Source organism: Mustelus asterias, chromosome 10, assembly GCF_964213995.1.
Source record: "Mustelus asterias chromosome 10, sMusAst1.hap1.1, whole genome shotgun sequence".
In the NCBI taxonomy this organism is placed as follows: domain Eukaryota; kingdom Metazoa; phylum Chordata; class Chondrichthyes; order Carcharhiniformes; family Triakidae; genus Mustelus; species Mustelus asterias.
Window position 1 is genome coordinate 109,983,858 of NC_135810.1, and position 16,107 is coordinate 109,999,964.

The following is a 16,107-nucleotide window of genomic DNA, read 5'->3' on the forward strand; positions in this document are numbered from 1 at the left end:
CGGTGAGGCCACACCTGGGGTATTGTGTGCAGTTTTGGTGTGTCTGAGGAAGTGTGTCCTTAGTATAGAGGGAGCACAGAAGGTTTACCAGGCTGATTCCTGGGATGGCAGGTCTGTCATATGAGGAGAGATTAAATTGGTTAGGATTATATTCACTGGAGTATAGAAGAGTGAAAGGGGATCTCATAGAAACTTATCAAATTCTAACAGAGTTGGACGGGGTGGATTCAGAAAGAACGTTCCCAATTGTGGGAGGGTCCAGAACTAGGGGTCATAATTTGAGGATAAGGGGCAAACCTTTTAGGACTGCGGTGAGGAGTAATGTCTTCACCCAAAGGGTGGTGAATGTGCGGAATTAACCACCACAGAATGTAGTTGAGGCCAAAACATTGTGTGATTTCAAGAAGAAATTAGATATAGCTCTTGCGGCTAAAGGGATATGGGAGGAAGGTGTGATTAGGATACTGAGTTTGATGATCAGCCACGATCAAAATGAATGACAGAACAGGCTCGAAGGGCCGAATGGCCTACTCCTGCTTCTAGTTTCTTTGTTTCTATGAAATATGATGGTCTTCTTCAGAAACATGGACGGCAAATGTTAGCAATTCTTGAGAGAATGTGAGGAAATGTAAGCCAACCAACCAAGGCAATGTATCTGATGCTGACTGAAGGAGAAGAATTTGAATGGTGCCCCCAAGAACAGTCTGTTATCAGTAGGAAAGGAAGCTCCCCATGTTCTGTTATGAAATCTCATGGAATATCTAATATGCCACAAGTATTCCAGTTGGAGTTAAGATTAGAAGTTACTGTCAGCAGAAAGAGTGGAAGAATTATCAATATGTTCATATGACATTCAGAGGCATTATGGGTTTATTATCTAAACATTGCGAGATTGCAAAGCTCTGAAATGCAGAGGGATCTGGGTGTCCTGGTACATGAATCACAAAAGGCTAGTACTCAGGTACAGCAAGTAATTAGGAAAGCTAAAAGAATGTTCTTGCTAAGGTAGGGAGGATATTATTCAGTTGTACAGTACACTGGTGAGACCACATCTGGAGTACTGTACGGAAAATTGATCTCCTTATTTAAGGGAGGATGTTAGAGGACCTTGTGTTTAGGGCGGCACGGTGGCACAGTGATTTTGATTTGATTTATTATTGTCACATGCATTAACATACAGTGAAAAGTATTGTTTCTTGCGCGCTGTACAGACAAAGCATATCATTCATAGAGAAGGAAACAAGAGAGTGCAGAATGTAGTGTTACAGTCATAGCTAGGATGTAGAGAAAGATCAACTTAATGCAAGGTAAGTCCATTCAAAAGTCTGACAGCAGCAGGGAAGAAGCTGTTCTTGAGTCAGTTGGTACGTGACCTCAGACTTTTGTATCTTTTTCCCGAAGGAAGAAAGTGGAAGAGAGAATGTCCAGGGCGCACGGGGTCCTTAATTATGCTGGCTGCTTTGCCGAGGCAGCGGGAAGTGTAGACAGAGTCAATGGATAGGAGGCTGGTTTGCGTGAAGAATTGGGCTACATTCACGACCTTTTGTAGTTCCTTGCAGTCTTGGGCAGAGCAGGAGCCATACCAAGCTGTGATACAACCAGAAAGAATGCTTTCAATGGTGCATCTGTAAAGGTTGGTGAGAGTCGTAGCTGACATGCCAAATTTCCTTAGTGGTTAACACTGTTGCCTCACGGTGCCAGGGACCAGGGTTCAACTCCAGCCTGGGGTGACTGTCTGTGTGGAGTCTGCACGTTCTCCCTGTGTCTGCATGGGTTCCCTCCGGGTGCTCCGGTTTCCTCCCACAGTCCAAAGATGTGCGGGTTAGGTTGATTGGCCATGCTGAATTGACCCTAGTGTCAGCGAGATTAGCAGGGTAATTGTATGATGTTACAGTTATAGGGCCTGGGTGGGATTGTGGTCGGTACAGACTCGATGGGCCGGATGGTCTCCTTCTGTACTATAGGGATTCTATGGTGTCTGCATGGGTTTCCTCCGGGTGCTCCGGTTTCCTCCCACAGTCCAAAGATGTGCATGTTCGGTGGATTGGCCATGCTAACTTGCCTTTTAGTGTCCCTAAATGTGTAGGTTGGGAGATTAGCGGGGAAAATACATGGGGTTACAAGGTAGACTTGGGTAAGTGTCAGTGCAGGCTCGATGGGCCAAATGGCCTTCTTCTGCACTGCAGGGATTCTATGACTGAGTTTGGAGAATCAATTTATTCAGTTAAAGGAATTGCCAATCTTAAAATTAGACCCTGGGTCAGCAAAAGCAGTAAAGAATTCTTTCAAATCTGTAACTCTGTTACCTCCACCCTCAATCCCACATAAACAGCTGTAGAGTATTGAATCCCAATAGTACAGAAGGAAGCCATTCGGCCCTTCGAGTCTGCACCAACAACAATCCCACCTAGGCCCTATTCCTGTAACCCCATGTATTTATCCTCCTAATCCCCCTGACATTAAGGGGCAATTTAGCATGGTCAATGCACCTAACCAGAACATCTTTGGATTGCGGGAGGAAACCGGAGCACTCGGAGGAAACCCATGCAGACACAGGGAGAACATGCAGACTCCACTCAGAGTGTGACCCAAGCCAGGAATTGAACCCGGGTCCCTGGGGCTGTGAGGCAGCAGTGCTAACCACTGTGCCACCGTGCCGCCCTCGTTTTTTTTGCAGCTTTAACTGAGATGTATGTCTGTAAGACATCAAGGACATGGGGCAAAGGTGAGTAAATGGAATAAGGTGCAGATCAGTCATGATCTAATTCTATGGCATAAAGTGCTCGGGACTTGTCTTTGTAATGTTCCCATAACATGTTAAACATTCACTCTGTTCTAACCACTGGGAGTAATTTCGAGCCTTCACAGTCTTGCTTGTGCTGGGAATAAAACATAATCAAAAACTGTGGAAGGATAAGTAAATTTGCAATAAAGGCAATTTTTTTTTAATCAACCTAAGTGAGTAATTGCAGAAAATGTGGTTGGATATCACCTGAACAAATTTACTCATTATCAAGAGCCTCATTTTGCAAAGCACATCTACAAATTACAGATCTCCTTGCTGGCTTGAATGAAATAAACATGATTTAGATTTTAATCTAAAAGCAAATGCTAATATCTGGGTTTAAAAGCTTTGACAATTCCAGGCACAAACTCTGAACCTATTCAAACAACCACCAGTTAAATAATTGAAACCATATTCGCAAGTGGTAAAGACTGAGCTGTGACATACTACAACAAAAGTCCAATTGCGTTGCTGATTCCTATCTAAACGGCACATGAAAATATTCTTAACTGAAAATCCACAGCTAATTTCTAACAGTCTTACGCAAAATTAAGTGCCTATAAAATATGCAGGAGCGGCAAGTGTCGAAAGGAATGACTCTACTAACATATAAGTTCCATTCAGAATATCGAGCCTGTTGAATATCTTTTGTTACGGAAATAAAAAGAAAATCCAACTGGATCACCGCTTCCAGCTTTGAGGATTGTACATTATCAGGATCTCACAGCTTTAACTCAAAAATATTTTGGCAGATGATACTCTTCCCCACTGAATGAGTGTCTCTGTACAAAGGCATTTTTTTTTTTGTTGAGATTATTGCCCATGCAGTTCACTAATGCACAAGGTACTCAGTGATGGACTACTTAGGGATAATCAGCTAGACGCAGAGAGGCTGTCAGCTGAGGAATGGAGTTCTGAGTCGTGACTCTTCCTTCACATTCTCATTACCTATTGTCGGAAGCTGCCATTGTTGCCTGTCATAATAAAAGGATGCAACATCACACAGCTCAATTCTCTAATACGCCAGACAAAGACTAAATGCTTTAATACATGTCTTGTGAAGCGCTTCAACAATTCAAGCTGATGTAAAGGCAAGAATACATTCAAATCTTTTTCAGTGGGTCAGTCGGTACAGGTACTGTAAAGTGTGGAAATAAGCCACGTTATGAGCAGTCAGCTGTGGCTCAGTGCAAGAATTTTTTGCCTCTGAGTCCCACTCTAGAGATCTGGGTTTTTTTATTGACTCGTGTCCCGAGTAGGATTACATTAACACTGCAATGAAGTTACTGTGAAAATCCCCTAGTCGCCACACTCCGGCGCCTGTTCGGGTACACAGAGGGAGAATTTAGCATGGCCAATGCAGCTAACCAGCACATCTTTCGGGCTGTGGGAGGAAACCGGAGCACCCGGAGGAAATCCACGCAGACACGAGGCGAACGTGCAGATTCCGCACAGACAGTGACCCAAACCGGGAATCGAACCTGGGTCCTTGGCGCTATGAGGCAGCAGTGCCACCGTGCCACCCCTGAGCATAAATATTGGTCAGGATGGTTAGGGGCAGCACAATTGCACAGTGGTTGGCACTGCTGCCTCACAGCGCCAGGAACCCAGGTTCGATTCCCGGCTTGGGTCACTGTCTGTGTGGAGTTTGCATATTCTCCCTGTGTCTGCGTGGGTTTCCTCCGGGTGTTCCGGTTTCCTCCCACAGTCTGAAAGATGTGCTGGGTAGGTGCATTGGCCATGCCAAATTCTCCCTCAGTGTACCCCAAGAGGCGCCAGAGTGTGGCGACTAGGGGATTTTCACAATAACTTCATTGCAGTGTTAATGTCAGCCTATTTGCGACTAATAAATAAACTTTGATTTTGTATTCCCTAGCTCTTATCCATAATTGTGCTTCTGCCGGGGAGAGCAGACGGAGCTTCAGTTTAATCCTTCAAGTGGAGGAGGGCATCTCTGACACTGCAGCAATCCCTCGGCACTGCAGCGGAGTGCCAGCCTAGATTTCTGTGCTCCAGTCTCTAACGTGGGACTTGAAAAGATAATAAACCTGCAAATTCTCAAAATGAAACAGCATGCTGCCTGGAAAAAAGAAAATTGGTTTGCTTTTGTTCCCCTGAAGAACCAATGAAATGCAGCAAAGGGAAGCATTTTCTTGTCATTTTGTAGGTTGATTCTTGTGCACAGGGCGACATTGGAAAAACGCTATCTGTTCTGGGCATTCAGCTTGAAGCAATTACAGGTCAATGTAATATGGGCCCAGGTTCAGAATAAAGCTCTCAAGCAATCGCAGAACACCATCCTCTCAACCTACAAACAGTAATTTTATTTTTTTCCATCTCCATAGCACACGCTACGCCAGCCAGCCTGTGCTACCATCTCACCTTCAAGCTGAGAAATCTGCTCATTTCCTGCAATTGCATTGCACCAGGAACTTGCTTGAATCACGGCCACTTGGCTACAACATTAAGCATTCTTCCTAAACTAATGGGATTGTTGTAGTTTGCGAGGAAATTGCATGCAGCTACTAGTAAGGGAATCCAGGATCACTCAGCCCCTGATTCCTTTACAGCTTTGGATTAAACATGGACAGACGAGCTGAACTCGAGGGATGAGGTGAGGGTGGCTACCCTTGACTTCAAGGCAGCATTTGACCAAATGTGTCATCAAGGTGACCGAGCAAAACTGGAGTCAGGAATCAAGGAAAAGACTCCACTGGTTGGAGCCATTTCTAGAATCCCTACGGTGCAGAAGAGGCCATTCGGCCCATCGAATCTGCACCAACTCTTTAGAAACCCTACAGTGCAGAAAGAGGCCATTTGGCCCATCGAGTCTGCACCGACCACAATCCCACCCAGGCCCTACCCCCTTATCCCGACATATTTACCCGCTAATCCCTCTAATTTACGCATCTAAGGACAGTAAGGGGCAATTTTAGCATGGCCAATCAACCTAACCTGCACATCTTTGGACTGTGGGAGGAAACCGAAGCACTCGGAGGAAACCCACGCAGACACGAGGAGAATGTGCAAACACCACACAGGCAGTGACCCAAGCCGGAATCGAACCCAGGTCCCTGGAGCTGTGAAGCAGCAGTGCTAACCACTGTGCTACCGTGCCGCCCTGACAGACAGTGACCCAAGCCGGGAATCGAACCCAGGTCCCTGGAGCTGTGAAGCAGCAGTGCTAACCACTGTGCTACCGTGCCGCCCGTAGCCTTTGACAGAATATCTTACCCAGGCCCTCTCCCCCACTCCAACACCACTCCAGAAGCTCAGCACCAAAGTAGCCCGCTTGATTTTCACCCCATCCACCATCTTGAACACTCACTCCCTCCACCACCGACACACAGTGGCAGCAGTGTGTGCCATCTACAAGATGCACTGCAGTAACACACTAAAGCTCCTTAGACATCACCTTCCAAACTCACCACCTCTACCACCTCAAAGGACAAGGGCAACAGATACATGGGAATTTTCCGTCCAAGCCACTCACCACCCTGACTTGGAAATATACCACCGTTCCTTCACTGTCGCTGGGTCCTTAAACTCCCGCCCTAACAGCACTCTGGATGTACCTACACCACATGGATTGCAGTGGTTCAGGAAGGCAGCTCACCACCACTTTCTCAAGGGCAATTAGGGATGGACAATAAATGTTAGCCTCGCCAGCGACTCCCACATCCCATGAACAAATAAACAAACAAACCAATAATTATCAATGCATTCCAGAAATAGCAAGAGAGCAATTCTCCCAGCCCGCTGCGCTGCTTTTGTAGACTCTAGCAGAGGCCATTCCGCCGGCTCCCCGCTGGGTGCCATGGCCTCTGCACATCTCCAGCAGCCAAAATCAGCGCGGTGCTGCATAATTTATTTAAATGAGAATTGTTATATATTTTACATATCATTAGTGGGCCCGGGACTGAAGTTTCCAGGTCCGCTAGCCTCTCGCCACAACCGCTCCCCCCCCCCCCCCCCCCCCCCCCGCCCCCACCACCCCACCCCCCCGGCCCACGCTAGGAGAGGTGCACTCCAACGGGGTTCACAGTAGCTCCCCATTTGCGGGGAGCTAGCAGCCCAACCTCACTGGAGTGAAGGGGTTCAGGCACCGGGGAAAAGCCCCCGAGCATTGTCACCTTGACAGTGCCAGCCTGGGCCCTCTGGCACTGCCCAAAGGGAAAGTGTCAATGCCCAGGGGGCATCTTGGCATTATTCACCAGGGCGGGGTCTAATGGGGGCAGGGCCTCTGGGGGCAATCACTGGGGGTTGGGGGGGATCCCGCTACTGCTCTACATTTGGGCTGAGTGACAAAGGGAGGGAGGTCAGCGATCAGAGCCTGCCATCGGGGTGTAGGGGGAGCCAGCCTGCTTGGGAGGGGGGGGGGGGTTAGTGATCGGGGTGGGGTGGGGGGTGCACAGCCGATGATGTGGGGTTCACGGGACTGGCCAGCGATCGTGTTGGCCAGCAATCTGGAGGCCAGCAGTGCAAGGCTACTGCGCATGTGCCGATCTCGGCTCTGACAGATCGATGCATGCACAGTGGCCCCGCTCTGCGCTATGCTGCCGGCCTCTCCAGCCAGAATAGGCCCTGCCCCCATTTTTGGACTGATACACGCTAGTGCACCCTGCAATGCACAGAGTGTGGGAGATTCATTTTGAAACTCCCGCTGGAAAAACCAGCGGGATTTACTCCAGTTTTTATGCGAATTCGACACTTAGAATTTTTTTGGGAGGATTACAGAAGGAGACCATTTGGCCCATCGAGCCTGCACCAACACAATCCCACCCAGTCCCATCCCCATAACCCCACATATTTACCCTCCTAATCTCCCTGACACTAAAGGACAACTTATCATGGCCAATCAATTTAACCCGCACATCTTTGAACTGTGGGAGGAAACCGGAGCACCCGGAGGAAACCCAAGGAGAACATGTAGACTCCATGCAGAGAGTTAGCCAAGGCTGGAATTGAAACCGGGTTCCTGGCGCTGTGAGGTAGCAGTGCTAACCACTGTGCCACCGTGCTGTCCCAAATCGCGCCCCCCCCCCCCCCCCCCGCCCCCACCCCCACACCGCGCCCCCCCCAGTTCTTTGTTCATGTGCTTTGTTTATTTGGGAAATATTGGAGTTTGGGAATATTTGGGAATCAGACAGGGAGGGAAGGAATTCCATATTGTTCAAGTGAACACCACAGGCTACTCAAGGGGGTGATCCTGACTTTCTGTGGTTGTGTAATATAAGCAGAAACATGTTAGCGACCCTTTGTACATCTGTCCCAATGGAAATCAATTGAAATAGATGTTAGGAGTAATGTAAGGTTGGTTGACAGTTTGCTGTCATCCATCTTATGCTATTGCACAAAATCAAGATCTACCGCAAAGCAGCTTATCTTTCATATCTAAATATTATACTCAAAGATCCCTTTACTATCCTCTACAAAAAAATGTCCATAACAGAATGGATGCCAGTGAATGTGAGTTTGCATTATATTCAGATACATACAGACGGGTGTAACAAATGTTCTGTACGGTTGGTGACACTATGCAAAGTAATGTTGTAGCTATATAATTCAATCTGTTAGATCACAGATTTGGAGCTGAAATGCCAGAATGTTTGAGCCAAGCCCTCTCCAAATATGCACTTTGCTATAATCTGACATGCCCAGAACGCTGACTGTGGGCAGTTGTGAGTTATGTGGATCACCTCCAAGAGATGGTACCACTCCAGTCGTTCTTTGTACAGGAAAAAGGCTCCCTCCTGAATCACAGTTTTCTCTCCTTTCTGTTGAAAATGTTGGTTTGTCCAAAAGAAGGGCAGTACCTGCAGAGGCACAAACATCTGTCCATGTAGATGAAGCACCCATACTATTGTTCACCACTCCAGTACGAATAACCCGTACTGGGCACTGTCTGAGCCAAGACTGAGCTGCTACAATACCACAGACCGACTTTACCATAGATACCATGTCTTTACCATGCCTGTGTGGAGTTTGCACATTCTCCCCATGTCTACGGTTTCCTCCGGGTGCTCCGGTTTCCTCCCACAGTCCAAAGATGTGCGGGTTCGGTGGATTGACCATGCTAAACTGACCCTAATGTCAGGGGATTGGCAGGGTAAATATGTGGGGTTATGGGAATAGGACCTGGGTGGGATTGTTATTGGTGCAGACTTGATGGGCCAAATGACCTCATTCTGCACTGTAGGGATTCTATGATATAATTATTTTATAACCAAAGCCATCCTGCTGCAAGTTCCAGTGCTTTACATATGGACTGGGAAGGGTTAGGACTTAGATTTCCAATATTAGTGGGTAGATATTTCATCATAACAGGGACTTCAATGAATTATATAATCAAATCAGAACATTGGAATTCCTTCATTATGAGTAGAATTGTCATTAAGTTGAAGTTAACTTCACACTATAACATACACACACTATCATGAAACAAAATGTAATGCTTCAGTCAATTGATGATCAGGAAGAACTTACCTCAAATATAATAAGTGCATAAACTCCAGCCAAAATGATGGATGCAATTGCAACTTGGGTCTCAACATTTGCATAGAGATACTGGTGACGAATGGAGAGTGGAACCATTTCATTGTTCTTAAGGAAGGCCTCTATACTTATACCAATGTCATTCCTGCAAGAGAAGTGCAATTTGCCGGTCAACACTATATATGATATTCCGTGTATTAAGTGCAGTCACCTATTGTTAATCATAGAATCATACAGCGCAGAAGAGGCCCTTCGACCCACCAACACGTGTGAAACACCTGACCTCCCACCTAATCCCATTTACCAGCAGTTGGCCTACAGCCTTGAATGTTATGATGTGCCAAATTCTCATCCAGGTAATTTTTAAAGGGTGTGAGGCAACCCATCTCTACTACCCTCCCACACAGACCATCATCACTCCTGGCTAAAAAAGATTTTCCTCACATTCCCCCTAAACCTCCTGCCCCTCACCTTGAACTTGTTGTCCCCTCGTGACTGACCCTTCAACTAAGGGGAAAAGCTGCTCCTTATCCACACTGTCCACGCCCCTCGTAATAAAAAAAAGATACCATATGGAATTTAGTAATGCACCCAAAACCCTTTCTCCTCCAGGAATCATGCCCTCTGAGGGCATTGACGATGGTGGACTTCCATTGGATTGGCCCATGTTTATGCTTGGCAATTTACAGCAGTGGTCAGCCATTGCCTTTAGCAATATGGCTGACCCGGAAACTCTCCTGCATTTACCATCTGCCATCAGGCATCCTGAAAGGATTGAGAGGCAAATAAGTGACCTGTTTGGCCATATTATGAACACTTCTTCCATGGCCATCAGGTCCTGAAGTCAACCCAGAACTTCGGACCTACAGGTACTGATGCCACTAGCTGTGCCTCAAGACCTCGTAAAGCCCCTTCATGGCAACACAATTTGAAACTGAGCCAAATAAGACGATATCAGATATAATAGCAGAAAATGCTGGACATTGGTAGCAAGGCTAACAGCATCTGTGGAGAGAGAAGCAGAGTTAACATTTCAGGTCATAAGCTTTCATCAGAGCTGAGGTGATATTAGGACAAGTGGCTAAAAGTTGGCTCAGAGAGGTAGGTTTCATGGAACACAAAGTCCAGATAGCTGAGGGTAGGGTCACCAATGATGGTGGATTGATTAAACGTGAGGCCATACTTGGAGGAACACAGATATCTTGGAGGTTTTGGATTTGGTAAAGTGTATGTAAGACGGAAGGCGGGGAGGTGGTGGCCTAGTGGTATTATCGCTAGGCTATTAATCCAGAAACACAGCTAATGTTCTGGGGACCCGGGTTCCAATCCCACCACAGCAGATGGTGGAATTTGAATTCAGTAAAAAATATCTGGAATTAAGAATCTACTGATGACCATGAAACCATTGTCAATTGTCAGAAAAACCCATCTGGTTCACTAATGTCCTTTAGGAAAGGAAATCTGCCGTCCTTACCTGGTCTGACCTATATGTGACTCCAGAGCCACAGCAATGTGGTTGACTCTCAACTGCCCTCGGGCAACTAGGGATGGGCAATAAATGCTGGCCAGCCAGCGATGCCCATGTCCCATGAACAAATAAAAAAACAGCTGAGAATAACCTAGTTAGAAATAAGACATGCGCGAGTTGATGAAGGAATATAGCCCCAATTTCCCACTCCTGCCGCTGTCCAGGAGCAGCGTGGGTGCAGTAGAGCGAAAGATAACCTCAACACCAAAAACTGTCCATCAGACCTAACTTGGTGCACTTTATGGCATTGCTGTGCAGGGATCAAGGGTAACAGGGATATCTGGGGATCTGAGAAGCTACGTAATGACCTAGATTTTGTGATGATAATGAGAACGAAACTGTCAGCCATCACCATCAGTACGGAAACCGACAACTACTTCAGTCTACAGGCAAAATAATGAGGAAATCCAAAGTTGCTGTCAGTGATTCTACACTTCTCTGCAGCGAAATTCCCAGCAATCAGTGAACTGATGAAAACCTCCTCTTCTACACTGTTGGTCTTGCTATAAAACCCTTGGAAAAGTTACATTTTGTTGAATGGGGCATTACTGGGTTTTTAACAGTGTATCAACCTCACAACTACAGCTAAACACATCACTAGCCCTGAAAAGTTCATTTTACTTTTGTGAAATGTCAAAATTCTCAACTGTATTAAAACAAGTCTGTATATTTTTAATTTGCTTTAAAGTTAATAATCTTTTAGCTTCTCTCTTATTCTGATTGTAACCATTCATTGTGCTATCTGAAAATGTAAATGAAAAGTTCCCCTCCAAGCCAGTCACCATCCTGACTTGGAAATATATCGGTCGTTCCTTCGCAGTCGCTGGGTCAAAATCCTGGAATTCCCTCCCTAACAGCATTGTGGGTCAACCCACAACACGTGGACTGCAGCGATTCACGAAGGCAGCTCACCATCACCTTCTCAAGGGCAACTAGGGATGGCCAATAAATGCTGACCAGCCAGCGACGCCCGTGTCCCACGAATGAAAAAAAAAGTGAATACTGAGTTAAATATTCCAACAGGTATTTCCCGGTTTAGATTCTGCGTGCCTCAATAAGGATGATTCAATCTTTTGATTTGATTTGATTTATTATTGTCACATGTATTAGTATACAGTGAAAAGTATTGTTTCTTGCGCACCATACAGACAAAGCATACCGTTCATAGAGAAGGAAAGGAGAGAGTGCAGAATGTAGTGTTGCAGTCATAGCTAGGGTGCAGAGAAAGATCTACTTAGTGCGAGGTCGGTCCATTCAAAAGTCTGATGATATCTGGGAAGAAGCTGTTCTTGAGTCAGTTGTTACGTGACCTCTTCTGACTGATGACAAAAGACCTCTGCATGGTCTGCCCCTCCCCCGCTACGATTCCTGCAGCGGGCGGGATGGGAAAATTCTGCCCCAGGGCCGCGATTCTCCCATCCGCGCCCGCCACTTTTCTGGCGGGTCTGGCTGGGAGACGCGCATCTGCGGCCTTGAAAGGAGATATGAGCATACGCGAGGAACGCATCCGCGTCTCCCAGAGCCGGCGAACAGTCACCGGCCAGACCACGCTGGAAACCGGCGGGAAGGCAGGTAAGTAATTTAAATCTGTTTTTAATCTATTTTAAATATGTATATTTGCTCCCGATCGAATCTCTCATCCTGCCAGGAGTACTTCATTCCGCCAGGGTTCGGACTAGCTCCCTATGTTCGGGGAACTAGCAGGAGACTCTGCAGGAATGAAGGGGGGGGGGGGCAATTGGGGCCCGCCAGGGGGTTAGGTGGCGGTGGGGTGGTGCCCCCTGGGCATGGGCACCGTGGCAGTGCCAGCCTGTGCCCCTGGCACTGCCCAAGGGGCAAAGTGTCCATGCCCCAGGGGCACCTTGGCACTGTCCAACAGACAGTGCCAAGGGGGCGGGGCCGATTGTGGGCTGGGCCTAAGGGCGATCGGTGAGGATGGGGGGGTGGGGGGGGTCCCGTTGCCACTCTGCATTGGGATCAGACTCGGATGGAGGGAGGGCAGCGATTGGGGTGGGCTGGGGGCAGCGGTCGTCTGCTGGGGGTGGGCCTGCCTCTGGGGGGTCTGACCCCGGGGGGAGGGGGGGTCAGCGGTGGGGCGGGGGGGGGGGTCTGCCGGGGTGAGGGGGGTGGGTGATCGCCACTACTGGAGGGGTGGGCCTGGACATCAGGGCACTCAGGGACAGGGGGGGTCAGGGCTGGCCCGGGAATTGTTGTGGGGGCCGTGATCGGACTGTGGGGGGTGGGGAGGTGCTGGAGGGGCAGCACTGTGGGGGTCCTGGGCTGGCCAGCTCAATCGCTGGCCAGCAAACGGGAGTTTGACAGTTTGGGGCCACTGCGCATGCGCAGAGCTCCAGAACTATCAGACTCCAGCGCAAATAGGTCCTGCCCCCTGGGTTTTAATGAGATTCCCGACTGGGCCCTCTACATTGCACCGAGTGCGGAGATTCAGGTGAGGAACTGAACTGTCAGAACTGTTGCGATCTCGAACAGTTTTCCCGCCAATTCAGCACTTTTGGGAGAATCGCCTCCCTGGTGTCTAAAGTAGCACAATCGATCCTCATATGTCACTATGAATTCCGATGTCCCATTTAGGGCTGGATTGGGCTATTCAATAGTTCAAATATTCTGGAGAACCAATCTATTTTGAGAGAAGGTACCAACACCATCACTCGCATCTCATTTCCACATCATAGTGTTTCCCAAACCATTTTCCAATGTGACGCCAGTTTAACAGTTGAAAATTGAAAACAACAAAAACAAAACAATAATAAAGCAGGACAGTAACATTCGGCATTTCATTATAGATGAACATGTAGACCAGAATTCTACCACCTCACCCGCCACAGAATCGGCGCGGGCAAGGATCCCACAACGAAAATCTCCGTTGACCTCGGGCGGGAATTTCCAGTCTCGCCCGAGCGAGGCCATAAAGTCCCGCCCATAATATCCATGCGGAATCCATCTGTGGTTCCTGCAGATTGGAAAACAGCAAATGTGAGGCCACTGTTTAAAAAAGGAGGTAGACAAAAGGCAGGTAACTATAGACCGGTTAGCTTAACTTCTGTAGTAGGGAAAATGCTTGAATCTATCATCAAGGAAGAAGTAGCGAGACATCTGGATACAAATTGTCCCATTGGTAAGATGCAGCATGGGTTCATGAAGGGCAGGTCATGTTTGACTAATTTGGTGGAATTCTTTGAGAACTTTACATGTGCAGTGGACAATGGGGAACCTGTGGATGTGGTGTATCTGGATTTCCAGAAGGCATTTGACAAGGTGCCACACCAAAGACTTCTACATAAGATAAAGGTGCACGGTGTTACGGGTAATGTATCAGCATGGATAGAGGATTGGTTAACTAACAGAAAGCTAAGAGTGGGGGTAAATGAGTATTTTTCTGGTTGGCAATCAGTGACTAGTGGTGTGCCTCAGGGACCAGTGTTGGGACCGCAATTGTTTACAATTTACATAGATGATTTGGAGTTGGGGACCAAGTGCAGTGTGTCAAAATTCGCAGATGACACTAAGATGGGTGGAAGAGCAAAGTGTGCAGAGGACGCTGAAAATCTGCAAAGGGATATAGATAATCTAAGTGAGTGGGCAAGGGTCTGGCAGATGGAGTACAATGTTGGTAAATGTGAGGTCATCCATTTTGGTAGGAATAACAGCAAAATGGACTATTATTTAAATGGTAAAAAATTGCAGCATGCTGCTGTGCAGAGGGACCTGGGTGTCCTTGTGCAGGAATCTCAAGGAGTTGGTTTGCAGGTGCAGCAGGTAATTAAGAAGACAAATGGAATTTTGTCCTTCATTGCTAGAGGGATGGAGTTTAAACACAGCGAGATTATGTTGCAGCTGTATAAGGTGCTGGTGAGGCCACACCTGGAGTACTGTGTACAGTTTTGGTCTCCATACTTGAGAAAGGATATACTGGCACTGGAGGGGGTGCAGAGGAGATTCACTGGGTTGATTCCAGAGTTGAGAGGATTGGCTTATGAGGAGAGACTGAGTAGACTGAGGCTATACTCATTGGAATTCAGAAGAATGAGGTGAGATCTTATAGAAACATATAAGATTATGAAGGGAATAGATAAGATAGAAGCAGGGAAGTTGTTTCCACTGGCGGGTGAAACTAGAATGAGAGGGCATAGCCTCAAAATAAGGGGAAGCAGATTTAGGACTGAGTTGAGGAGGAACTTCTTCACACAAAGGGTTGTGAATCTGTGGAATTCCCTGCCCAGTGAAGCAGTTGAGGCTGCCTCATTGAATGTTTTTAAGGCAAGGGTAGATAAATTTTTGAACAGTAAAGGAATTAAGAGTAATGGTGAGTGGGTGGGTAAGTGGAGCTGAGTCCACAAAAAGATCAGCCATGATCTTATTGAATGGCGGAGCAGGCTCGAGGGGCCAGATGGCCTACTCCTGCTCCTAGTTCTTATGTTCTTATCACATAAATCTGAAAGTAAGTGTTTTTTATAAAGTACTTTGTGAGAATATTATTATTGTGATGCTAATGTGCCTTTAAAATGTATTTTTAATCGTGTTTTTTAATCTGCAGTTATAAGCAAACCCCGAGCTGTCTGCTTAGATGTCCTTTTATTGCTGCTTCAATGGTTTAGATGGGGTTTTGTTTGTTTCTACTCTGGGCCTCATGCAGTGTCCAGAATTGTTTATGATCCTGAATTGTTGGAGAAAGAATGATTGACAGGTTAGGTGGCAGCTTTTTCACTTTCAGGTTTGGGCTACTGGCTGCTAATTTAGTTAGAAGGTGATTGTACTTCAGGCTGGATGCAGGCAGGTTTTCTCTCTCTGTCTCTCTCCCTGGTATTATAGATTCTGCTGGTTAGCTGGAAGCAGGTCTTCTTGCCTTCCCGGAGTGAGAACTATGTCTCTTGTAGTGTTTCACTGGCTTAAAGCCAGAGGACAGCAGTGGCATTATCTCTACCTTGAGGTTTGCTGGAAGGTACAAGGCTGGGAGTTTCAATTCTCCAAACAAATGACTAAGTTCCAGCATCATGTCAGCATCCTTGTTTTCTGTGTTAAACCTGTGGCAGGTGTTTGTTTATAGGGAAGTTTATTTGGTTGGAGCGTTGCATTTAGTTGTTGAGGTTTATACAATATCATGTTTGGTTTTTTTCTTGTCTGTAATTGGTAAAAGTTATTGCTAATTTTCTTATGATACATGCTAACTATAGTCTTAAATAAACTTTGTTTGATAAAAGCTCCCTAGTGGGTCATTTGAATCATACCTGAAGTGAAACATCTCATGCTTACCCGAGACAAATTAAAAATGGAAAACGTA

At 46.8% G+C, this 16,107-nt stretch overlaps 1 protein-coding gene across 1 annotated transcript in view; it reads right to left on the reverse strand.

The window, feature by feature from the left end:
* The window catches only part of oca2 (oculocutaneous albinism II), a 331,959-nt gene that overhangs the window by 271,408 nt on the left and 44,444 nt on the right, over positions 1-16,107 (reverse strand). The window contains exon 6 of the mRNA XM_078221469.1: positions 9,272-9,425. Coding sequence (XP_078077595.1) covers positions 9,272-9,425 — 154 coding nt within the window. The remainder of the gene's footprint in view (positions 1-9,271; positions 9,426-16,107) is intronic.